The sequence below is a fragment of the Adiantum capillus-veneris genome, chromosome 17, assembly GCF_014529385.1.
Source record: "Adiantum capillus-veneris isolate H3 chromosome 17, ASM1452938v2, whole genome shotgun sequence".
NCBI classification, from domain to species: Eukaryota; Viridiplantae; Streptophyta; class Polypodiopsida; order Polypodiales; family Pteridaceae; genus Adiantum; species Adiantum capillus-veneris.
Window position 1 is genome coordinate 24,542,375 of NC_140947.1, and position 26,159 is coordinate 24,568,533.

General features: G+C 45.6%; 1 protein-coding gene across 4 annotated transcripts in view; it reads right to left on the reverse strand.

Moving 5' to 3' along the window:
• LOC147436932 (DNA glycosylase/AP lyase ROS1-like) overlaps positions 1-23,488 on the reverse strand; it is a 144,656-nt gene extending 121,168 nt beyond the window's left edge. For 3 of the 4 annotated variants that reach the window (XR_015184781.1, XM_086486326.1, XM_086486327.1), the window contains exons 1-4: positions 23,300-23,488; positions 22,148-22,874; positions 21,583-22,059; positions 21,144-21,494 (exon numbers count right to left, since the gene is read on the reverse strand). Coding sequence is in view for 3 of the 4 variants with exons in the window: in XM_086486326.1 (XP_086342452.1) it covers positions 21,144-21,494; positions 21,583-22,059; positions 22,148-22,874; positions 23,300-23,311 (1,567 nt within the window). In the remaining variant the exon portion in view is untranslated. Of the gene's footprint in view, positions 1-21,143; positions 21,495-21,582; positions 22,060-22,147; positions 23,018-23,299 lie in introns of all 4 variants that reach the window. The other variant, XM_086486328.1, reaches the window with a different exon arrangement.
• Between the last annotated feature and the right edge of the window lie 2,671 nt (positions 23,489-26,159).

Here is a 26,159-nt window from a genome sequence, read left to right on the forward strand (position 1 = left end):
CGCATCAGGGGCACTCGTAACCCGGCCCTTTCCACCGAACTTACGGAAACTCCTTCGCGATGTTTACCGTCACCCATCAAATGACACATCAGAGTTGTCCGTTCTTGATGGCAGTTCCTGTAGCTACAATCTCTTAACAGTTCTTAGTGCACATAATAAAATATCCTAAAAAAGAGATTAATCATTAAAAATAAGAAAATAGTCCAATTAGCAACATCCCTCTGGCTTCTAAACAGTTGACCTCAACTATAGTGCTTGGACATATATCTCCAGTATCTCGGGATAAGCTGCTAATTCCTCCTGCGTCATCCACTGAGCATCTAGATTCGAATAGTTCTTAAGCTTAACCAAATACTTCCGTGTTATCTTTCCGGATTTGAGAGGCCGCTCCTGATGACTTCCTATCTGCTCCGGTTGGAGTATTTCTTCTGTTTCCTCAACCTCAGGAGGTTCCTCAGCACTAGGCTGGCTCGGAGGTGGTCCCACATACGGCCGGAGTAAACTGACATGGAAAGCATTATGGATCTTCCAATTAGGCGGTTTCTCTAATCGGAAAGTGACATCATTCACTTGCTCAGTGATCTTAAACGGCCCATAGTAGCGAGTAGAAAGTTTTACCACCTTCCCCTTATGAGATGCTTGTTTCTTAAGTCTTGCCTTCTCAAACTTGAGTAAGACTAATTGTCCGACTGTTAAGTCTAGATTCCTTCTGTGCTTGTCTGCAGCTTTCTTATGCTTTTCCTGAGAGCGTAGAATAGCTCTCCTAACTTGCCCGTAGGCTGTGTCCAAATCCCGGACAAATTCATCCGCTGCAAAGATCTTATCCTTAGTTAAAAGGATGGGTGGAAGCAAAGGTTTACCATAGAGAATCTCAAAAGGTGCTTTCCCCGTCAATGAGTGTATGGTATTGTTATATGCATACTCGACAAGAGGAAAATATTTCTCCCAGTCAGATTGCCGGTCTGACACATAAGCTTTTAACATATCCAATACTGTGGAATTGGCTATCTCACTTTGCCCGTCCGTTTGAGGATGGTAGGCAGATGAAAAATTCAGCTTTGTACCAAGATTATCCATCAAGGCACGCCAAAAATTTCCTGTCATGCGAGGATCTCGATCGCTCACAATAGACTTAGGCATTCCATGATGCTTAAAGATCTGTGCTAGAAAGACCCTAGCCATATGATCTACTTTGATCGTTTTCTTGACTGGTATAAAGTGTGCTTGCTTGCTAAACCTGTCCACAATGGTCCAGATCGCGTCATTTCCAGTCTGAGTTCTAGGGAGGTCCATGATGAAGTCCATGGCGATACTTTCCCAAGGTTCATTAGGCACAAGCAAAGGTTGTAGGCGTCTTATGCCGATCATACTTCACTTTTTGGCAAACCAAACATTCCCTGACATACTTATTAATGTCAGCTTTAAGGTTAGGCCAAAAGAAATATCTTTCCATTGCTAAGGTCGTAGGGAGAATACCCCGATGTCCCGCATAAGGCGAAGCATGTGCTTCATCCATGATCTTCTTTCTTAATGGTTCCGCCACACATATGGTCTGATGGTGGTATAGATAACCGTCCCGAATGGAATAGGGAAACTCATTCTCTCCACGATGTAGCTTTCTCCAAATGGTGGAGAAATCTGGGTCATTCGGATACAAATCCGGTAGTGCTTCTAATTCTTGGTGATACACCGAAGTGATAGCGTTCACCCTTGGCCGCCTAGACAATGCGTCTGCGACCACATTCTTACTCCCAGCCGTGTGAAGGATCTAGAAGTGAAATATAGACAAAAAGTTTTCCCATCTCATCTGCTTCTCAGTTCCTTTGCGTAAGAAAATACCGCAAACTCTGGTGATCAGTCTTGATCACAAAATCCGCTCCTAGAAGATAGTGCTTCCAGTTGGATAAGGCGTGAATCACAGCCGTCAGTTCCTTTTCATAGATTGATGCATGCAACTCTGCATCCTTAAGCCGTCTGCTTTCGTATGCCACTGCATGGCCTTCTTGGTTTAACACTGCTCCGATGCAATCGCCTGAAGCATCGCAGTGAACCTCAAATGGTTTCCTTAAGTCAGGGACTATCAAAATAGGTCCATGGCTTAGCAAGTACTTGAGCCGATCAAAAGCTCCTTGTTGTCTCGATCCCCATCTGAAAGGAAACTTCTTCTTTGTCAAATCATGAAGTGGTCCTGCTACATGAGCAAATCCTCGGACAAACCTTCGATAATATGAACATAATCCCAGAAAGCTACGTACATCATGTACCGTAGTGGGAATAGGCCAATCTTCTACCACTTGGATCTTGGCAGGATCCATACTCACTTGATTGTGAGAGACTATATAGCTGAGATATAGCACAAATGCATTAGTAGATACCGGTGCTCGAATGAATGCAGTCAGTTATTCCACTTACACGAAAGCTACGAATCAGTCACTATGGGAATCACAAAATAATGCAATATCAATGGATGATGAATGGTTGGATGGAATTGACCTTCGCATTACAGTGGTTATTACATAAAATTTGCCAAATACATCATGAAAGTGATCGGGAGGAACAGAATGAAAAGAGTGTATTTGTTGTTCTTGACCGTCCTATCCCATACTCTAAACATGAAAATGGGAAAACATTCCCACTATTGGTTTAGGATAAGTACCTTGCAAGCTCGTGTAGTTTCGACTGTCGGCGACTACAACAAATCAAATGCATTGATGTAGAGAATTTTGTTAGTGACTTGAATTTCGCCGCTGCAAAGCTTTACTTTCATCCAATTGATCTTGCATGGGGAGAAAGAACTTGCTCTTCTTGGCATTCACATGAAACTCGTGCTTTTGCAACTCTTGAAACACTAAATCCAAGTGCTTCCAATGTTCCTCTTCTGACTTAGAGAAGATGAGTATGTCGTCAAAGAATACTCCCGTAAAAGCTCGATACGGGCTGAAAATGCGATCCATCATGAGATTGAATGTCGCAGGAGCATTGGTCGAGCCGAAAGGCATTACCAAAAATTCATATAGTCCAAAGGTTGTGCGGAAAGCAGTCTTATGGACATCCTCAGAGGCGATCCGTATCTGATGATACCCACTCTTTAAGTCTATGCGACTAAAGACACTTGCACCCTGCAACTTATCAAGTATATCATCAATCCGAGGGATCGGAAAGCGATTCTTGATTGTGATCTTGTTTAAAGACCTATAGTCTATGCACATTCGAAACGTGCCATCTTTCTTCTGCACCAGTAGAACTGGAGAGCAGTAGGGTGAAGCACTTGGCCGTACTAACCCTTTCTCTAGAGGCTCGTTGACTTGCTTCAAAATTTTCTCTTGCTGAGCAAGACTTACCCGATAAGGGGGTTGATTGGGAGGCGAGCTACCCGGTATGAGATCTATGCGGTGATCTTCCGGGCGTACCGGAGGGAGTTCATCAAGAAGTGTTTCCGTGAAACAATCTTTGTACTTTTCAATAAATTGAAAACGCTTAATTTCCAGACTAGAGAGAGAGTCCCTACTAGTTTTATCCTTCTCACGTGCAAAAATCAAGTAAGCAGAAACACACTTCTTCATTTCTTTCTTAATGGAGATATGGCTTACAATTGGGAACTGCCAATCTCCTGCATCAGCATGAATCTTTATTTTCTTACCCCCATGATCAAAAGTGAGGGTCTTTTCCACATAATCAGGAATAGGTGTCATGTGGAAGTGCCATGGCATACCCAAGATGATATCACATCCCTCGATGGGTGCCATCAAAAATGATTTGCGGTCCTTGTACTCGCCAATCCGAAGATTGAGCTGTCCTTGCACGGGAGTTGCATTGGTTGTCAACCCCTCGAATGCCGATCCGGATGTAACCGGTGTGCCAAGCTGAGCCGGTGTGAGGCACAATCGTTCCGCAGTATCCAGGGAGATGAAGTTATCCGTGGATCCTGGATCATAAAGAATCAGTACTCGCTGGTTGTTCAAAGACCCCCAGCCCTTCAGAAGTTGACGCTTCCCTTTCTCCGTTTCTGTGTTTCCTTGAACATCTGGAATTGAGTTCGAGCTTGGTGGAGCGGGTTCCTTCCTTGCTTTCTCTTGTCTCGTAGAGGCTTGTTCTTGCCGTTGCTGCTTTAGCGGGCAATCCGGTTTCATATGTCCTTTCTCGCCACAGTAGAAGCATCTTCCTTCCTCTCTGAAAGTTTGAAGTTGAGTAGGAGAAAGATACTTAGTTCGCTTGCCATTGCCCTATGGCTTCTTAGAATGATCATAGTCCCTAGATGGAGGACGTTTTCTTCCTTGGCTCCCTTGGTCATCGTAGACCCCTCTTTGTCTTGCATGGTAAGTGCTATGCTCCATTTTTCTGGGTGTCCCGGTTGAGTGCAAATCCTCAGCAATGATTGCTGACTCCATCATCTTCTGAAGAGTGTCATGCGGATACACCTTCATACTCTTTCGAAGCTGCGGTTGGAGACCCGCTTCGAACTTTCTTTTCTTTTCCTCGTCGGCAATCTTCATGAAGGGAGTGACCTTCAGAAGAACCAACCAATACTTGTCCACATAAGTCGTTACTCTTTCATGTTCCTTCTGGGCAAGCCAGTCCCATTCCTTCCGTATGTCCTGCTCGAAGTCAGCAGGTGGAAGAAATTGTTCATAAAATTCAGATTTGAAACTCTCCCAAGTTCTGGCCTGAGAACCTTCCAGAATCTTGGCTAACCACCAATTACTTGCCGTTTCCTTGAGGTGCATCCCCACATGGTGTAATTTGGTTCTTTCTGTGAAGTGCCCATTGGTAAAGGCGACTTCAAACTTTCTGATGAAGGACAGTACTTTGGAGATGTCTCTCCGTCCGTTGTAGGTTTCGAACTTGATGTCCTTGTCGCCCGATTTGAAGACTCTCATGCGATGTTGAGACTTGCGACCATGCTTCTTGAATCGAGGCTTATCTTTAGGTTGATGTAGGGTAGTGGCAGTAGTAGCGGCTTCCTTCTTCTGACGAGATGATCGAGAAGTAGAAGTATAATCCGGAGAGTAAGATGGAGATGAGATAGAGATGTCCTTGCTCTCGTCTAGCAAAGAGAGCGCTTTTTCCTGGCCTTTCCTTGAAGTAGGACGTTCATTCCGATCTGAAGATCCTTTGTGCACCTCGGCACATTCTTCTTCTCTTGCCTCCTGTGGTCTCACGCCAACAGTGTTGTCTGGATGCTTGGCTGCATCAGTTCCATTCGTTTTCTTCATTCCGCCCAAAAGCTTTTGGACGTCTGGCAACAGTAAGATTTGTTGCAACTCAGCAAGCTGAGCTTGCACTTGTTGAAGCTCCTCTTCAACGCTTCTCCCTTGGCTCGACATGGTTCTTCCCGTTCTTCACGGAATCGTCCTCCTTTGCAGAGAAAGAGAGGAATCCGAGCTCTGATACCACTGTCACAAAACAGGAGCGCACACAAGCACTTAAAAATCTGAAAAATGATATACTTTGCAAAAGGGAGAGAAGGGAGAAGATGGACACAGTATTGGGGACCAGAAGATGGGCTGGTTCCCCCCCCCCCGTTAAGAGTATTCTTTTATTCAGGGAGAATTCTTATACAAGCACGAGAACCCAAGGAAACCCCTCCGTTCTGTAATCTTAGACCCGAGGGTCATGCTTTCCCGTAAAGGGCTTGGGCACAAGGCTGTCCTTCCTATAAGGGACTTAGGCGCGAAGCCGTACTTTCTCGTAAAGGACTTAGGCGTTAAGCTGTACTTCCCGTGAAGGGCCTTCCCGTAAGACGGGAGATTCCTGCAAAACAAACCACATGAAGCAACAACTCTCAATGCGTATCAACACCTTATACCTGTCGCTCCTTGCTCGGAGGATCGACCTCCGTACTCAGTCGTCACACGAACACTTGCAAGTTCCGTCGCCAACCTCTACTCCAGAATCCCAACGCTAGTGTTTTTCTGCTGCTTCCGGCTCTTCGAAACTGAAACGCTGGCTACCCTTTTATAGGGTCTGGCACCCGGCGGGAATAATAGCCAAAAGCAGAACTGGGCGCTCCTAGAGAGAGGAGAGAGAAAATCGCTGAAGCTGACGCTTTCTAGAGAGAGGAGAGAGAGAGATGGCAAATCAGCCCCCCCTGCATAGGTTTTAGCGCTGGCTTTTTTTTAAGAGCCTTGCTTGCTTTATTTTATTAATAAAAGCCTGGTCACTTAAAAGTGACCGGCCACTTTAATAAAATAAAGTGTGAACCTGTTCAAACTTTAAAAACTCACTCAGTTAGTGAAAACAATGCTACACGGCCACATTCCAGGCATGTCCCCGGGTGCAGGACACGACACAGATGCAATGCAGACACAGACTCCTCGCGGAAAAACATTTGTCCTCCCGCGACTGTTCCTGCTTTTCGTAAAAAGCTCCTGCTTTTCGTAAAAAGCTCCTGCTTTTCCATCTTTATTCTTGTGCTTGCGTTCTTACGCGTATTTTCTTACTCAGTTCAGATTTCCTCCTTAGCCTACGGGATGTCCCCTTATTGATGCACCCGTCACCCATCATTTGACGCATCAGGGGCACTCGTAACCCGGCCCTTTCCACCGAACTTACGAAAACTCCTTCGCGATGTTTACCGTCACCCATCAAATGACACATCAGAGTTGTCCGTTCTTGATGACAGTTCCTGTAGCTACAATCTTTTAACAGTTCTTAGTGCACATAATAAAATATCCTAAAAAAGAGATTAATCATTAAAAATAAGAAAATAGTCCAATTAGCAACACCTTCACACCCTCTTGCCCCTACCCACCCCCTTCCTGCCCTCGCCCCTATCTAGCCCCCCTTGCCCCTATCTAGCCTACCCACCCCTTCCCATCTAGAAAAAAATGCAAAAAAAAGAAACACCGCAGCTTGGCAGTCTTCAGTTCCTACTTTCTGGTCAGCTTACCTAGCCAAGGCATTACTTCTTCAGCATATTTTGCAAATATCGGCATTATTTCATTGGTACTTCCTCCTTAGGAACTCAAAATCTTCTCCAACATCACCTTCTTCAGTCAGAGTGTACTGCATTTTTTCCCGTTTTTCCTGGTGTTGCAAATGTTCTCTCTAGTCTCACTGTTTTGTCTCACCGAGACGGTGAATGGTTTTGTGGCGGGTGTAGCGCGGATAATGTGTCGTGCTCTCTACAGTGGGTGGTCCTCAATGCAATGTGCGTGACAATCTCACTCAAACAGACTGAAAAGAAAGGAAACAATAGCCATCAACAGAGCTCACAAAGGCACAACAGCAGATCAGAACATATGACTCGACTATCTCAAAGACTGATACAGACTCTGGCGTGGCAGCACACTCAGCTCCATCCCAAGACTCACAGGTACAATGGGGGTGTCGAGGCTCAGATATGCCAGGATGGTGAAGACATGCTCTGTGTATAGACTCACTCTAGACGACTACGTACAAGATCCCTGACCCAAAATGCTACTTCTCATATACAATCATAAAGAGCCACCAACGGCTCGTAAATGACATCACCTAAGTCTATCCCCACTGGATGGCGGTGGTGACCTCTGGCCACGATGTCCACTAAACCACCGTATCCCTGCCACGTGTCGCTATCCAGCGAGTCCGTCTAGTGTGAACCGACCAGACCAAAGACCAACTGTAAACTAATTGTCCTGTGAAAGTGACACTGTAGCCTGCTACAGGTTGCCCGCCACAAGACCGCTGCCCGTCCCGGAGAGCGGAACTGAAGAACTGAAGCATCGGCAATCTACCATCCCGGCACATCTGAGCCTCGACACCCCCATTGTACCTGTGAGTCCTGGGCTGGATCTGAGTGTGCTGCCACACCAGAGTCTGTATCAATATTTGAGATAGTCGAGTCATATGTTCTGGTCTGCTGTTGTGCCTTTGTGAGCTCTGTTGATGGCTATTGTTTCCTTTCTTTTCAATCTGTTTGAGTGAGATTGTCACGCACATTGCACTGAGAACCACCCACTGTAAAGAGCATGACACATTATCCGCGCTACAAGTGCTCTCATTTTGGAACTCCTCGAAGGGTAAATCTTCAGACCCAAACATAACAGAGTGCTTTTGAAGGGGTGGGGCGTCCGACCTTGGAGGTGCTAAAGGAAGGGGAAGATCTTTGGCGAGTTCATGCAGAGGAGATTTCTTCCCCCTTCGGTGATGTGTTATAGGTTCCCCGAGACCAAGGGCTTCCATCGGCGGGTCATTCGAAGCATGAAAATTTGGGGCTGACACACTTCTTTGACTGGTCTACTGTATGCTGAAGGACTTTGGACACTTGTGTCCGCCTGAGGAGTTGGAAGAGAGAGTGTTACCGGCGGCATAGGTGAGTTTTGAATAGAGACCACATAGCATGGCATCGATGTGATAGCTTCCAACCACTGTAGCAGATCCTCGTCAGACCCGTCAGGTGGGATGGGCTGCTCAGGGTCGGGATTGGACAGTACTAACAATGAGCTGTGATGAGCCACTGGATCCATCCCTCCTTCGAGCCGAATTGGTTGCATTTGGGAGCCAGGAGTATGTATCCACATGGCGTCATTTCCCCAATCGTGAAGTACCTTAGTATGCCGCAACCATGGTCTACCAATCAGCAAAGGAAATCCTCCCTCCACCTGAGGAAGACTGACCACCACAAAATCCAAGCTAAATGTGAAGTCTTGTACCCTCAAAGGCACCTTCTCTACGATGCCCATAGGATAGACTGTCCTCTGATCTGCCAATGTAACAGTGAATGGAGCAGGGCGAGTAGGCTGCGGACCTAAGGTTGACATGGTAAATTATGACATTAGATTGATTCCAGATCCACTATCCACTATGACGCCTGAGAATTGATGCCCAAGAATAGATACAGTGAGACGGGGACTTTTGTAGTCGGTGAGGGGAGCAGCTGGATATGAAATCATGTAGGACTCCAAGGGCTGCACAGGTAGGTGCCCGCCACTAGGCCCTGTACTAGGGTACAAAGACTGAATTATTGAGAGGGTGTCACTTCTAAGGGTTGCATCTAGCCGGAGCATCTCATAAAGAGACACTTGTTAAAAGGTGTTCTTCAAGATTGCTTCCGCTGTGGGCTTAGCTCCTACAATCTGGGCCTCCTCGGAAACTTTGACCTGTTGCAAGTCGGCCACTGCTGCCAGGAAGGCTCCATCAATGTCCGAAAGCATAGAGATTGGCCTATTCTTTTCACCACTTAAGGGTTCGACATTTTGATCAGGTTGCGGAAGTGATGGACGAGATGGTCCTGTTAGCAAGCTTAAACCCAAGGCTGCTCTTTGTGCCCGAGTGAGCACGCCAGCAGGCTCTGCCGCTTGTTGTGTCCGAACTGTATGTGTAGCAGGTGCTGGCTGAGGGGTGGTGTTCACTGTGATTAGATTGATCTTCGGGAATGTAAACTCTTGTTGCTTTTGATTCGAGCTTGAAGATGAGGATGCCCTTTGCTTGGGACAATCCTTACTGTAGTGATCCTTAAACTCCGGACAATGTCTGCAAAGAGGAGACCCTTCAGGTAAAGGACACTTACTTTGGTAATGCCCATATTCACTGCATCTGTAGCATAAGATTGGCCGATTAGACGGACGAAACGAGGGACGAGGTGGTCGTTGTTCTTGTTGCTGCATGGAGCTGGAGGCTGAGGTGTAGAAGCTTTGAGGAACTCAGGGAGTACTAGCATGATAAAAGCTGGGGGATGCAAAGTTGTTATGCATACCTTGCTGCATAGGAGGTATTGTCAGCAGAGGGGGCAACGGGTTTTGATGGCCATAGGGTGAGACCATGTTGGATGCAGGTGCTAGCCCTTGTTGGAGAGAAGAACCTAGACTTTGTTGTATTTGCCGCAATCCTTTGATATAGTAACAATCCTTATCTTCGTGCCCAGATTTTTCGAAGAAGTGGCAATAAGCCCGAAGGGACAGTCCTGTGGAGGATGTCCTGGAGAGCGACAAGAGCTGCACCATACCATAGCTTTAGTCTCCTGCTGAGACCGAAGCTCTTCTAGCTCTCTCTTGATTTGATCCAAAGCCTCAAGGTGCGATGGTTTCTCTTGTCAAAGAGAGATTGATTTCTCTTCTTGGAGTGTGCGTTCTAGTTTTAGGGCTTCAAGTTCCCTGCGCAAAGAAGTCACTGGATCAGGAGAACTACTTTCCAAGAACACAGAGGGAGTCTCTATGTGAGGGGAGTTGTTGAACAGCTTCCTAGTCCCCCTCTATCCTAGTAGCAGCTGCGATGAATTCCTCCAGAGTGGCGTCGAGGCGGAGGCTCTCCCGGAGTTTTTGCTGAGAGGTTTTGGGGAACGCCTTCTCCACCCACTTCTTAACCATGAATTCACCGGGTTGCTGGGGAAGCTTGGCAACCAGAGACTTGGTTTTAGTCATAAGCTCTGCAAAAGTCTCCTCTGGCTGGAGCACCATGTTGGCCAATTCATCCAACACTTTCTCTTGGTAGTCACCTGGCCTGAAAGCTGCACAAAACTGTTGTCTTAAGGCTGCCCAAGTTGCAAAGTGATTCTCTGCAAACTGGCTGTACCATTTGTCTTCTAAGCCGTCCAAGGTGGATGGAAAAAGTACCAGATAAGCATCTTCTCTGTTAAGACCACGTCCCCTACAAAGAGATACGAACCTCCGTGCATGGTCGTCAGCATCTTCTGAAGAGAGTCCTTTGAAGGTGGGGAACTTGATGTTTACCTTGGCCAACACACTAGCCAACGCCTCCATGGCCCCTTGCTGAGCCTGTTGCTCAATAGCCTGCTGTAGCAGAATAGGAGAGATCTTTGCTGGAGAAGGTGATCTAGAAGATGTGGAACCACATGAAGGAATAGGGGATGTCGTATGTGGAGGTATGGGTGATGAGGTTAATGAACTTCTACTAGATACCAAAGGTCGTCTTCTGTTATAGTGCTTCAGAGGGCTCCACAGTGTGCTTTGACGCTCGATTGACCGCCTTGTATGTGTCATGCAGTGACCACCAATCCTACCAAGCTTTGGGCAAGAAGACTCTAACTGTGGACTGAACAACACTGGGCTAGACCAGGACAAGTGAGGATAGGGACTAGACCACCTGGTCCAGGACCAATGACTAGACCACCTAGCTGGTAGGACGAGGAGGACTGAACCAGGGCGAGGACTAGACCAGGACCTTAGACGAGGATGAGGACTGGTTGGACCAGGGTGAGAGAGGACCAGACCAAAAGACTATCTACACAGTGCAAGCAAGTGTGCGGAGATAGGCAGCAACCAATTAGCTTCACGATTTGTATCTCCACAAAGAGTGAGACTTCATTTGAGGTCCCACCGTGATCGCCAAAATGAGAGCACCTGTAGCGCGGATAATGTGTCGTGCTCTCTACAGTGGGTGGTCCTCAGTGCAATGTGCGTGACAATCTCACTCAAACAGACTGAAAAGAAAGGAAACAATAGCCATAAACAGAGCTCACAAAGGCACAACAGCAGACTAGAACATATGACTCGACTATCTCAAAGACTGATACACACTCTGGCGTGGCAGCACACTCAGCTCCAGCCCACGACTCACAAGTACAATGGGGGTGTCGAGGCTCAGATGTGCCGGGATGGTGAAGACGTGCTCTGTGTATAGACTCACTCTAGACGACTACGTACAAGATCCCTGACCCAAAACGCTACTACTCATATACAATCATAAAGAGACACCAACGGCTCATAAATGACATCACCCAAGTCTATCCCCACTGGGTGGCAGTGGTGACCTGGCCACGATGTCCACTAAACCACCGTATCCCTGCCACGTGTCGCTATCCAGCTAGTCCGTCTAGTGTGAACCGACTAGACCAAAGACCAACTGTAAACTAACTGTCCTCTGAAAGTGACACTGTAGCCTGCTACAGCGGGCAACCTATAGTAGGGCTACAGTGTCACTTTCACAGGACACACAGTCAGTACAGTTGGTTTGGTCTGGTTCACATTGGATACTAACTGTTGGTCTGGTCTGGTTCACATTGGATGGACTCTCTGGGCTGGCAAAAGAGACCTTTGGAGATGCTCAAAGGCTTGTCATCCAAAGGATGTACAAAACGCCCCAAAGACCTCACATTGTGCCTTGGCTATCATTGCTTTTTTCCTTCCTCCGACTCTGCTAAGTCTAAACCTTCTTTGCCTTTGCATCCCTTACCACTTCTTCAACTTTTGCAACCTCGCCAAAAGCCTTTTGTTGCCACAATCTCTATGTCCTCATACTGCTTATCCTCTTCCTCCGCTCCAAGGTGCTGCTTCCACAATTGATTGCTACAACTTTTGGCCAGATTGCTATGAGAAAAACATTTACCTGATCTCTTATCAAGAGACGAATCACCTTGACAAGGCGATAGAAACAATGCACCAATATTGAAGTGAACCGAAATAACAAACACTTGAAAAGAGAGAGAAAATTAGACAAGAGACAATGTGTGGCGAAATTCCACTCCACATAGACCCCTCAACTAGTGTTGTTGCTTGGTGCTACATCCTCTCCCCAACCCCCGGGGCCCGCGTGGTATTTTTTTATTCCATAAGACGAAAGTCAAAGCTTACAATGCTCTCCCTTTGAGTCATCTACAAAGTCCTATTCCACTAGGCCAATCTATGCTCTAATGGCACCTCTGGTCCCTCTTTTATAGCCACAACTCCGAAAGCAATCCTCAAAACCAACTTTAATGATCACAATCGCTTTTTACAAGTGATAAAAGTACCAAAGTCAACTTCTAACTAAAAACTGATGCTCAAAAGTACCAAAAGTCAACATTTTCCATAACTCGCTTCCAGAAGCTAACTGTCAAAAAGTGATGTGGCAACTCGTAGAAATCTCGCTGTGATTCGCGCTGTTTTTGAAAGGGTTGACTTGCAAAGCTTTTTGGTCACATATTTGTAACTGATAGCTTTTGCTTTTAAGCCCAGTGTCTTTATAAGTGATCCTCAGACCCCCACTTTGGCAGATTTAGTGCATGGTTGCATAGTTGACTCCCCGTCAATTAAACTTTGTGACTTTTTTAGATAAGGTTTAAAAAGAAGTATGGAAAGGGGCGCTTGACTTAAGGGCGAGTGAATTTGGGCAAAGAACTACACTCTTACCATGTCTCGTCTTCAGTTGTCATAAAATTCAATTGTTATTAGTTTTGAAGTTCTGATGTTTGTTTGTTGGTGAGTCACGGAGTTGCCAATGGAAAATTGGATACAACAATACCACAGATTTACCAGATTCTTCTTCTACAGAGGATCCACTTCGACTTTTTGCAACACGTGCCGTGTATTTTGACAAAGAATGTCATAGGAAACAAGATAATCATATCGAGTCAAAAGAGACACATTCTAGAAGAGAGATTCCGGAAGATAATTTGAAGATAAGACAAAGGAAAATGACAGAGAGGTCGAAGATGACAGGGTCTATCAAGATGAGGAACAAGATTAGGAAAAACAGGATGATGATGTTGAGTTGGAGGCTCGGCATAGAGAACCTGCAGGAGAGGGTGCTCTTACAGAAAACCTGATCACGACTTGGTTGTTACAAGTTTCAAGCGGCACAAGTCCAAGCTTACACAAATTGACTTCTTAGCTTCACAAAGGATCCTCCTGATACAAAACACATACAAAATCACCTGCTCACTAAAGCCTACGAGAGGTGGAAAAGTTTCATCAATCTTAAACTAAAGTCAACAACTAAGGTCAAAGCAAAGCCAAAGGTATATCTTGAAATATCAAAGGACACTAGAGGAAGGTAGAGCGCCTAGTAAGCCAGCTCATGAAGAGTGTGGGACGTTTAATGACTCACAAGGGTTCAGTCCATGTCTTTTCTCAGCTACTTGGACTCTAGTTCTAGTTTAACGAAGAAGAGAGGTGGCTTCCGAAAAGAAAGAATCGAAGAATCAAGTCATAGAAGGCGCTATGACAGTAGTTCACCCAAAGAGCTACAAAGATGCTAGATGGTTATTCGCTATTGACTGGCTCCTTGACATTTGTAACGGATACACCTATATCCAAATCTTCAAAAAAAGGAAAAGAAGAAAGATAAGAAGATCGTTCAAAAGAAAAATTCCAAAGCCCCTCAGATGTGCCGAGCAAAGGGCAGAATCCTACAAGCAAGGGAAATGTATGGATGTGGAAAAGTGGGGCACATTCTGGCAAAGATCATGGGGACGCCCAAGGACACTGAAGATGAAATATTGACTCTTGAGCTCTATACAATGGGGCAAAGTAAAAGATCAAGAGACCTTGATCTTTTGCAACAACGGAGCCAAGAACAACTTCATTTTTACAGAGATGGCATCTCACCTTGGAGTTAAGCCCAAGAACAAGGAACCACACAAGGGCATCAAATCATTGTAATGCCTCATTGGTGAGCTTTGCTTGCATTGTCAGTATTACATAAGGCACGATGACTTTGATATCATCCCACTTGAGGGTGTGATGTGGTTTTGGGGATGCCTTGGCATCACAAAAATGATCTGGTGATTTATTCAAAGTCTAGGAAGCTTGAACAAAAAATAGCAAAGGCAAAGATGTAGTCATAGATGTTAAATTAAAGGGAAAATCAGCCCCTATTGTATCGACTTCGACCATTTCTAAATAAATGAGATCAATTCTTTTTGCTTACTGCATCTTTGTAAAACCTATGAGTAAATCTGAGGATTCGGGTTGTTTAGGATGACAACTAGATCGTGAGAGTTTCTCACAAGCCCATGTTGATTGTTTCTCGGAGTGTTTACCTGGTGACATATGTCCAACAAGGCCAGAGGATCACACTTTTGACTTGATTTCAGGAAGTACTTTCTCCGGCAGGGGGGATCTAAAACCCAAATTAAGTGGCTATCATCATATCAAGATCGCTCCTAGAGATGTATACAAGACCACGTTCAGGGCGTCCTTTAGATTGTACGAGTTTTTGGTGTTGCCTTTTGGTGTCACAAATGCTCCTGCAACATTCAACATGATGAAATGGATAGAATCTTTTGAGAGCATTGATACTACGTGGTACCTTCTTTGGCAACATCATTGCTTTCTCCAAGACCGAAAAAGATAATCGAGAACGAGTGTTCAGAGCACTCTTCGAGCACAAATTGGTGATCAACCAAAAGAAGAGTCTTCTGGCTAGAGATACACTTCTGGGGACACATTGATTCATCCAAGGGTGCTAGCATGGATCAAACGGAAGTTGGCAACATCATTGCTTTCTCCAAGACCGAAAAAGATAATCGAGAACGAGTGTTCAGAGCACTCTTCGAGCACAAATTGGTGATCAACCAAAAGAAGAGTCTTCTGGCTAGAGATACACTTCTGGGGACACATTGATTCATCCAAGGGTGCTAGCATGGATCAAACAAAAGTTAGGCTATTCACAATTGGCATACATTCCGGAATGTACATGCTATGAGGATCTTCTTGGGCTTGTGCTCTTACTACAAGAGGTTCATCAGATGGTTTGCCTTTGGATACCCTAGCTCAAAAAGGGATACCATTCACTTGGGAACCTTAACAGATTGCGGCACTTGAGCAATTCAAGCAGAAAAGTTGACTACTGGTCGAGGGTTGATTCGATCTTTTCACATGATCTTATGCTTGCAAACAGGTTTTTTGCAAGATAGATGCATATTGGACAAGGTGTTTTGTTTTCATGAGGCATTAAAGGGGGCTAGATCCACAGAGACTCCTCTTGCGTTGCTCCTTGATTTGAGAAGGCATATAATATAGTTGACTGGGAAAGTTCTTGGAGGAAACATTGCTCTGGATGGGGTTTCGGCAGGCTTGGAGTAGAGGTGTTTTCGCTTTATGCCACTCAGCGACGAGCGTAGTGACCATTGGGGGCTTCATTGGACGTATGCTTTCTAGAACTATGCAACGGGGTTGCTAGCTACCACCATACTTGTTTTTGTTTGTGACGTGGCCATGTCAGTTTTCCTTAGAGCTCAACGACATGCTTTTAGAGGTTTCTGCATGTCAGTATGCTTTCGATACCCTATTGTTCTTGCAGTATTTGTTATTGCAATATGTGCCTAGCATTTAAGATGCGACTCGCAAAGCTCTTGATGTTTATTGCTAGTAGTACTTTCATCAACCGGCACAAGTCATATGACATGCTAGTGGGTTCTGATGATATGCCTACCTGGGGAGTATCTGAAGGTTTTACTTGGTTACGCCCTGGACAGGCATGCAGATATTTGGGTTTTCAATTTGGAGTCGATACCCCTCAGCAGCAGTTTGACCATCTTGCAATCTTTGAGGCAGAAGCTGTCATTGGTCCTTTCAGCACCTCTCTTTGGCTGGCAGAGCCTTCGTGGTCGGTTCTCCTTGCTTCAATCTGGTTCATTGCTTCATGTTGGATTCTTCACGCACGAGTTATGTCTCAGTTTTGTCACTTGGTCAGAGGGTGGCTTGGATATTATTGATCCAGAGATGTAGAGTTGAAGCTCACCAAGTTAATTGTCCGAGGCTTTTTCTCCAGCAATGAGCCTTGGAAGAATCTAATAATGTCTACCCTGGCTTTGGTAGACCGTAGTTCCATGGTTTGGACATAGAGATGGGCCACTCTTGGCGGCAAGGCATGCGGTTCCTTTTGACTGACACACCTTTGTCACTATCACATGTGTCTCTTTTTATGGGTTCAATCATATGGATCACGATTTCCATGAGCATTGAGGGGCAGATTGATCTATGTGCCACGACGATGAAGCGGGGAGATTGAGAGACCACCTCTTGTATGGAATTCTTTCGTTTTAGATTCTGAGCACAGACATCTTGGGGAGCAGAAGTCCGTTGATTGGACCATTTGGGATTCTGGGATGTTCTATGATCCCTTGGTGTGAGGCCAGAGTCTTACCAATGCATGAGATGGTAGAGCAATAGAGGACTGTTGAGATAGAGGTTAGCTTTACCTATGCATTGGGACAAGGTACTTCGAGGTGTAGTTACTATGCTTGAGCATGTAGGTTGGTGGACTTAGTTTGATGGGAAGGGGATTCCAATCTTAGTTAACACTAGTCCTGTAAAAAAATGGCCACTTTTGTGGCTTTTAGAGAGATTTTTTGTAAAAAATTCTCTAGCACTACACAAATTATCTAAATAGAAAATTCTTTTAGGGAATAATGCCCAACACTCAATATGAGTTAATAAAATAAAGTACAAAGCTAAATTAAAGTCTACAGGTGTCTTTCCATGGCCATCTTCAATAACTAAATTGTGGAGCTGGATAAATTTTTTAAATTTTCTTTTGAAAGTAAATCAAATCATTGTTAAGCAAGCTCAAACAATCTCTCAATAAGCTTGTGACATGCATAATGAGCTTTTTTTACCTATATTCAAAGACTGCCAATATTTTTTACTCCAAGTTAAGTTGTGAAGTGCAGTTTTATGTACAATTTGCTAATTTTAGATAAGTGATTTTTTTATTTTTGAGCTTTTCATGTAGATTGTGTATTTGAAAACTTTTTTTATATATTAAAACCCATACCTAAGAAGTTTCATGAGGTTTTGATGTCATATAAAAAAGTTGTGTGACTTTAGCCAGTTTTGTGGCTCATTACAAGCCTAATGTTAAGCACCTCCTACTTCTTTTCCCTATGGCTCCACGACAAGGTGGTTCTGGTCATGTCCGCAACCTTTTTAGTAAGGAGATCACAGTCCCATATTGCCCAGTTAAAGCGACATTGTGTACACCCCCTATTTTCCAGCAAATCATGGAGGTTATTTATATGGGAGGGGAGACCAATCTCTCAGCTTTATTGGGATCCATGGGAATGGCTATGGTCTTCAAGAGACCAAGGTCGGGGATCCATCGTCCTTCTTTGAATATACAATCGAGCTTAGGCACATTCCTTTAGTTCGACGGCAGAGAGAGTGGTCTATTGAGCTCCAGATTTGATAACAGGCAGGTCTTTCATATGCATATGTGAGATAGTACTGGTCCGCACTCAGGGACCTACATAAAGCTACATGAATCTCTTCTCTCCTTTGGTTGCTCATTTATGGTGGATTACCTGGTGGGACGTGGCTTGCTTCCATGGGGCATGATTCCACCTGCATGAGATGTACACTCCAGACTGTTAAGAGTCCCAAGTGATTAGCACTCTGCGACTTGCATATAGCTAGATGGATATCTTATTTCCTATGGTTGCTCATTCATCGTGGATTACTTGTTGGGACATGGATTGCTTGCGTGGGGCATGATTCCACATGCATAAGATGTACACTCCAGACTGGAGAGTACCTAGTTTCTGCTTATAAATTTGCCCTACTTCCTATGCCATTTGGAGAGCATCTATACTCCTCTTTAGGAGATCTGGTGTACAGTTTGGCTTTGTCCCTTGGGGTGCAGTATCTTTGCTCATGCACCTCCTCGAAAAGCATTTGTTCTACGAGTGTTCTGACACTGATCCAGTGTTCATGCTGACAGCTGATGGATATTACGAGGCACGTTGAGCATGAGTCCGGCAATAGGCAAACAGGGTGATCCACAGTCCAGAGATGAGATATTTTGCATGATTGCTAGTGCCACTTTGTGGAATGTTTGGAAGGCTTGTTGCCTCCACTTTCTTAGTAAAGCCCAAAGGTGCTCTCTCGCGTTTGGCTTGACATTATCCAATCTATCCAGATTTAGTGGAATACCTTATTCCCTAGTTGGCTCCTCTAGGGCAATGGGGGAGTGACGACATGCTTTTCTTCTGCATTGGAGTAGATCAGAATTGTTTTTTTTTACCAAAGGGCAGATACAGTGGCAGTATGCTCCGCCTAGGTGGTTTCTCCTCCATTCCTCACATGCGCCACCTTGATGTGTTCTGGACTAGGCCTTTTTCTATGACTTTGTATACAGTTTGGTACACCCTACGAAACAGGTTTCCTTTAGCATCTTTGGGGATTCTGTACAAAGTAATAAAGATATGACTTTCCAAAAAGAGAGAGAGAAATGAAATGAAATGAAACGTTACATTAACGTCTTCAAGAGGCCAAAATGACCTATGAGACCAAAAGTTTACAAGGTGAACCTGATACAATGTCTGAGTACCAAATATAAAAATAAAAAGGTACTAGAAAAGGGGTACTATTGAATCCTGAATTGCTAGATGTGAACTAAGCAGCTAGCTAGAATTGTGTAGGATATGAGTAGGGTGAAAGTAATGACTGAGGGCTAATACAACACCATGTGGGTATGTGTGTGGGGATATAATGGGTAAGAGCTGATACAAAGGTTGATACGAAGGCTGATACAAGATAAGCAGGGTGTACAATCCTCAAAAGAGCTAAATCACAGGAGATCCATCATCGGTCGTTGGCGGATCTCATGAATCTCCTCCATGGTCAGTAGTTTGACCGGGTGTTGTGCATGTCAGCCCAAAATGATCCAAATCCTCTGCTGTGTAGTCCTCCGTAGTCATGGGCATCTGGATCTCCCTAGCTCGGTCACTCGATCGATCATCCTGATTCTGGTGTGAGGAGAATGTGAGTTGTGGTAGCTGCTCAATGTCCTCTCTAAAGAAGTCTGTGATCCGTCTCTGAGACTGGCTAGCCTCCTCTCATCAAGCTCTCTCTTTGTCTGTGCAGCTCCAGCAAAAACAGTCCGACATCTCTAGTCCTCATACCCCATGACTCTAGAGAGTGGTCCAAAGCCCTCTCTAAACGCAGTGAAAGTGGCCTCATATCTCTTAGTAAACTGGGCAACGGCATGTGTAATGCAACTCTGTCTGAGGCTCCATGTGACATAGGAAACATGTCCTAGCTGCTAGTACTTTGCTGTATCTACCAGTCTCTATCCAAAGCTGGTCTGAAGGTGTGCGTATCTAGCCAATAGCACATCGTATCCCACGAGATAAGTGGGTGTCCATGTATCTGGGCCTTGTCACAAAACCATCCTCAGTAAGCTAGAGAAGATTCTCTCAATAGAAAGCCATCTTCGTGCCCAGCTCCTGTGCTGGCTGTATCCAAGTCCTCCTGGTATCTAGCTGAATCAGGTCCTGGCGGTTGGGCGTGGTGATTTTGGACTATGTAAGAGTCAGAGAGGGTGCATCCAATGAGTCAGAGAGGGTGGAAGGGGGGCAATCTGTCCATGCTGAACCCATGTACTTGAAACCAAGATGTCATCTTCCAATATCAACATGATGTATCTCCCTGCATAGCTAACTGTCGAGAGGACTCAAGTGCTAGGCGGGCATATCTGTCTCTGGGGAGGTCCCACAAGACGTGTATAAAGGAGACTGATCTGGTAAGTGCCTCAACCACTAGTGGGGGGCAGCTAGCTCTGCTCGAATAATATCATGTGGTACTTAATGTCATGTGGTACTGAAGTCTTGGCTCTAATTAGCCACGTGATCATAGAGACTAGAAGCCTCTCCATGTCTCCCCATCCATCAGTGCGACCCGACCTCCCGTGATGGTCCAATGAAGGCCCCCATATCTGAGCTCCATAGAGCAATGGAGAATCCACCTGTGTCAAAAAGCCAGAGCTTCGTCCGAGACTCCTGAAACTGAATATGTGAACACATCCTCTCCAATCCACCCAGTGTTGCATATGCTCTCGTCAGTCTAGTCTTTGATGCTCTCTACGTACAATGAAAATGTTGGTCCACTGAAGACCACCCCAAGGTAGGTGTAAGCATCTGTATACTCCACTGTCTCATGGCCATATGTGAATGCGGGTGCTGATCTCCTGGTCCACTGTGGGGTGGTGTTAAAAACCATAACCTTGGCTTTATCAAGGTTGACAAACAAACCAATGTCATGGGCAAAACTATACAAAGCATCCAAGTGACATTGCATCCCCTCCGGAGAGTCGGAGATCAACAGAATATCATCAGCATATAATTATAGTGGAATCCATGTCCCTGCCAGCTGTGCACGTCTATCACCCTCTCTCAATATAGTCAAAAACCTCATCCACATACATACCACGCTGCTTCACCCCGATAGTGGAGTGAGCTGATGTAGATAACCCCTCACCCCTCTGGATGTGTACATGCCCCACTACTGACCTGTATAATGCCATGATCCCCCAAATCAGCTCTGTGGGTACTCCCATCTCCTGTAGTCAGGCATCACTCTAGCTCCGGGCACTATGTCAAATGCTTGTCCACAAAGCTACAATAGATCCGTCTCCCATGTGATCTTCCCTCCTCAATAATGGCTCTAAGTGTCAGAATGTGATCAAGAGTAGAAAATAAAAAAGTAGGAGAGAGAGAGAGAGAGAACCTTGAACTCCATGCATTCTCAAGATAAAATCTTTAACCCGTTCTTTCATCAAACTCCTTTCCTTCTCCCAATATGCGGTGTCATCATTATCATTTGGTATGCCGCCTTGTGCAAGTAGAGGCCATATCCTTTCATTTTCAGCACTGATTGGCACCTTGGGCCTCACACTCTTCATTCCCTTTGGGACTTTGAATAATACAATCTCTCGCCTTCGATCGTAGAGGACAATTTGTGTACTAGTGTTGGGAGTAGTCGAAGGATGATGGAGCTGTGGTGCCAAAACAAGCTGGCTATTAGATGCATCAACTTGTTGGCAAACCTCATTTGATGCTGATGAGGATGCTTCAGCAGCTGCAAATGGACATGAAGGTAAGGTAAAATTTGCAGATTAGTTAAGGAAAGAGTATTTTAAAGAAAAAGCATAAACAAAAATCTTTACACGAGATTTCTTTTCCATTAGACGGATTGTGTATACAGATGATGAGCGTGTCTTTTGTGCTCTGTAGAGCAGGCAAAGCCTTTACATCATCTCGGTGCCATGGACATGGAATGATGTTTAAAACTTCAGGACATCCAGACACCACACAGAAGGACCCCAAGAGATCTTCCATATGAGAAGGCAGGATGTTTTCCTTTTTCCTGCCACGCTTTTTGACATTAGTGGCTTGTTGCTTCCTTCCCTGTGTTTTATGCAATCCAAAGCTAGGCTTCCTGCCTCTTGGAGCATTGTGTATTTCTTGCACTTTTGGCCTGTGCTTCTTTCGCTTTGTCTTTGCCATAGGCGAGGATGGCCCTCTACTAACCTTAGAGTCCCGCACTGTTGCCTTATTGGACGTTCCTTTGTCCTTTCCACCCACAAAAGCCTTTGAATTGTTGCCTTGTGAAAGAATCGCTGAAGACTGGTGGTTCGGAAGGTCTGTCAAAGTTCTAACATAGATCAGAGCAAGGGCAGAAAATTTGCAATCTGAAATCTGCTACATTTTGATAGAAAGCCATCCACTTACACTTCCTGTTGTTCTGGGCCTTAGGATGCATTTCTGACAGAGCGTTTTCATGGTTTCCTCTTTGGAGCCCAGACTTCCCCTGTGGTAAGACCTTCACTCGAGAAGTACTAGGTGTTTGGCGAAGTTTACCTTTTGAGTTAGCTGTTTTTCCAAGCTTTGTATCAGCTAGGCTTCTCTTTATTCTTGCTGTAGTCTTCCTCAGGACCATCTGACCTGCTTTGAATTGTAGTTTACCTTTCATTTGGATCTTCTTCATGTTTTTTGATGTCTTCTTTTTGCCTTTTTTACTTGATTGTTTTCTAGATGCATACAGAGGAGTGTGTGGGCGTGGGACAGTGTTGCGACAAGCCCGAGATGGTTGTACATTGGTCGAAATGGGTTTCTTCCTCCTCCTCCTATAGTACACAATTACCGGAGGCTCGCCGCCAACGGAGGATATGCCATATTGCAGTTCGTCTTGTTTGTGGTGAGACAGGTAACTTTGCATGTGGGAAGAACACAACATCCTCCAATCCGGTAATTCATCCCTTTTCTCAACATTCATTTGACTCTGCATTGCAGGATTACCTTTGGTATCGGCTTCAGCATTATTGATGCTTCGACTGTGGACATCTCTGTTAGTCTCTCCTTCGGCTTTTTCATCTTGATAGTGCTGGTTGTAGTAGCTCATTGTTTTGTCGCATTCGCCTGTCCCCTCGCTAAGCTCTTTCCTCTTGGCATGAGCTTTCTGTTTGTACGGCAAACATCATTCCATCTATCTCAGATATAGATTTGTAGGCCGTTATGCAGCATTTGTTGTTTAGAGTTTCAAGCACTCGACATCTTCTGAGCTTTGTTTGCATTTACGGGTATTTAGCATGCATGCATGAGCTGTATGCACAGGAAATTCTCTCTCTCTCTCTCTCTCTCTCTCTCTCTCTCTCTCTCTCTCTCTCTCTCTCTCTTACACACACACACACACACACACACAGCCATAATCCATTGTATGTCCTTTGTCTACACCTTTGTGTAAAGGGTGGTGCGACACACACACGCACACACTGCCATAATCCATTGTATGTCCTTTGTGTACACCGTCGTGTAAAGGGTGGTGTGACACACACGCGCACACTCTGAGAGAGAGAGAGAGAGAGAGAGAGAGAGAGAGAGTACTGTTTTGGCCATGCTTATGAGAGTATCTTAGTTAAACAGGTGACGCTGGAAGCCTCTGTTATTGTCATGCTGAACAGGTTGACGACGGAAGGTATGCTTTCCATCCTCCACACACTCTCGCGCGCGCGTCTTATAAACAAAAAGTGTGCGTGTGTGCGTGTGTGTGTGAGAGAGAGAGAGAGAGAGAGAGAGAGAAACGAATGCAGCATTGCAGAGCATGCAACGAGTAGACGTTCTCTTGCACTCTTCATCAACTTCCAAAAATGAGCATTGCGTACAATGCATTTCTGGCTGACGATAGCGTGACGTCATGTCAAAAGGAAAATCCTTCGATCGTACCATCCGACTCGGCAGTCGGAATGCTATTTTGGTTTTTGGCCTTCCCCAAAGGGGTGAGGCCTAGAGGCTAGGTGGGTACGCCACCCTCGTCTCTAATTGACACCCTCAATTTTTAGAGGGGATCTACGGTTGAAAATCAGCGTCACTTGTCGGCGAAGATCACAACTGTTGATTCCATATGTGAACTTGATGTAAACTCGGACAAATGTGAACTAGTTGTGAACTTGCATGTAAACTAGATGTGAACTCTGCAAAGTCTGTGAACTATAATATTGTGGTGTAAACTCGATGTGAACCCGAGGTAAACTCGATGTGAACTAAGATCATAGCATGCCAGCTCTACGCAATATGATGCTACCGTTCTACATGTTTATCAAAACGCGTGTAATAGCGTAGTGGTAACGCATTGGTCTGGGAAAGAGGAGGTTGTGAGGTCGAATCCTACCCAATTTATTTTTTCCTCTCAATGAATCGACGACCCACGATCAACAATGATATGGGACCGTAGATCCCCTCTAAAAATTGAGGGTGTCAAATAGAGACGTGTGTAGGCCACAGCACTACAAGGCACGGGTAGAAAGAGATGTGATCGGCGGTGCAGGTTTAAAGGGGGGATCTCGAGGAGGATTGAGGGTGGTAAAAAATGGGCGTCCATCGTGGGCACGGACTCTCGAACCCTCGCCACCACCATGAGAGCCCAATGCACTAACCGCTACACCTGCGACGGGGAAGTTGACATATGTGCAAACCATATGATGATAAATAAACTTGGACAGGCCCCCCTGCTTGCCCCCCGCCCCCTCCCCATGAACACGCGGTGGAGTTGTGGGATCAACGACGACCATTCAATCCACCATTGATCATTGCTACATGGGGTAAAATGTTGGCTACTCAAGCCCTCGACCTCCTCCACTAGACTCCCACACCTTATCCAACCGCTTATCACGCATCCTTGCAAGGATTACGAGCCCGCACATATAAAACCCTACCCCTTGGTCGCGTGGAACCGACGGTCCAAAGCCCCTCCTGCCCCGTCAAAAAGGTGCCCCGTTGTTGATCCCACGACTCCCACCCCGTGTTATTTATAAACGAGCCCCCCCCCCCCCCCCCCCCCCCCCCCCCCTCCCCTCTTGGCTCTACAATAATAAAAATCACCCTATTTCTTTCCCCCACGATTCCTCTCCCCCGCAAAGGCCTTCCCTTCTTGCCCTTGCCTCCTTTGCCCACCCTCCCCTACCTCCTTGCCCTCGCCCTCCTCCTCTGTAGCTCGCATGTAGCTAGTTTGCCTCCTTCCCTCACCTTTCCCGGACTCACACCTGCACGCACAGAGTGTTCTCTACCGCCTCAAAACCTCCCGCCAACAGCGTGCTCCTCCCCCTTCTTCGAAAGATCTCAAGGGGCAGTGTCAAAAGATACGGGACTCAACCCTGGATCACATGTTGAAAAAGTGCCGATGAAAAGAGTGATGCAAAGATAGAGGGGGGCAAGCGTGTGTGTGTGTGTGTGTGTGTGTGTGTGTGTGTGTGTGTGTGTGTGTGTGTGTGTGTGTGTGTGTGTGTGTGTGTGTGTGTGTGTGAGTGAGAGAGAGAGAGAGAGAGAGAGAGGTGAAGAGAGCCTTGTGGATCTCGGTGCCTGTATCCCCTCCTCATGCGCAGGCGCATGCAAGGACGGCACCTCAAACAGAGAATCATTCAATGCAAGTTGTGATTTTAGCTTCCTTTTTTTTAGTTTTTACCTACGCAGAACCTTTAAAGATTTCATTAAATAAAGCTTTAAAAATAATTTGGCCCCCCTACTCGTTACAAGGATAGAGCTTAAAAGACAATCATTACAGGAATCAAGACTCCCTAGGTTGTTGTAACTTGTATCATGAATGACGATGAATGGTGCATGCACCTACCCTCAACACTATCTATCATGTGGTCTTAAAGAGGCCCAAACGGTGGGATCGATGGCGAAGCTTGTTGCACGCAAATCTTGAGGCAAAAGAACGGCTTTAAAAAAGTCAACACCATGGACAACAGCCCAGGATTTGAACCCACCACCCCACGTATGGAAGCTTGATGAGCTAGCGACACGGGCGCGTGTGGATTGTTTAAATCCATGTGAGTGCCCTTGATGATAAAGCTAATTTATTTCTACCCCCAAATGTCCTTGTTTACTTTTCAACATCCGTCATCAGCGTGCAAAGTTTGGTTTTGCGCCTGCACTTCCCTACCGTTGATCCTACTGCCTTAGCTTCATTTAAGATGCGTGTTAGATAGTGCTGAGGTGCACCTACCTTACTCGGTCGATGTCACTTGAACCCAATTTTTTGTTCTTGAGATTTGTTGGAAATCTAGAAATTTGAAGGCACTCCTTGCCCCCTCCCCTCCCTCCAAATTCACCATCATCAGCTCCGCAATATCGCCCTTGACATCGCCACCTCTATGCACTCCTCCCTGCCTTTCCATTACCTCGCTGCACACCCCTGACTACACCACAACCCTTGCCCTCAAAGGAATGGGAGATCCTCTTCGGG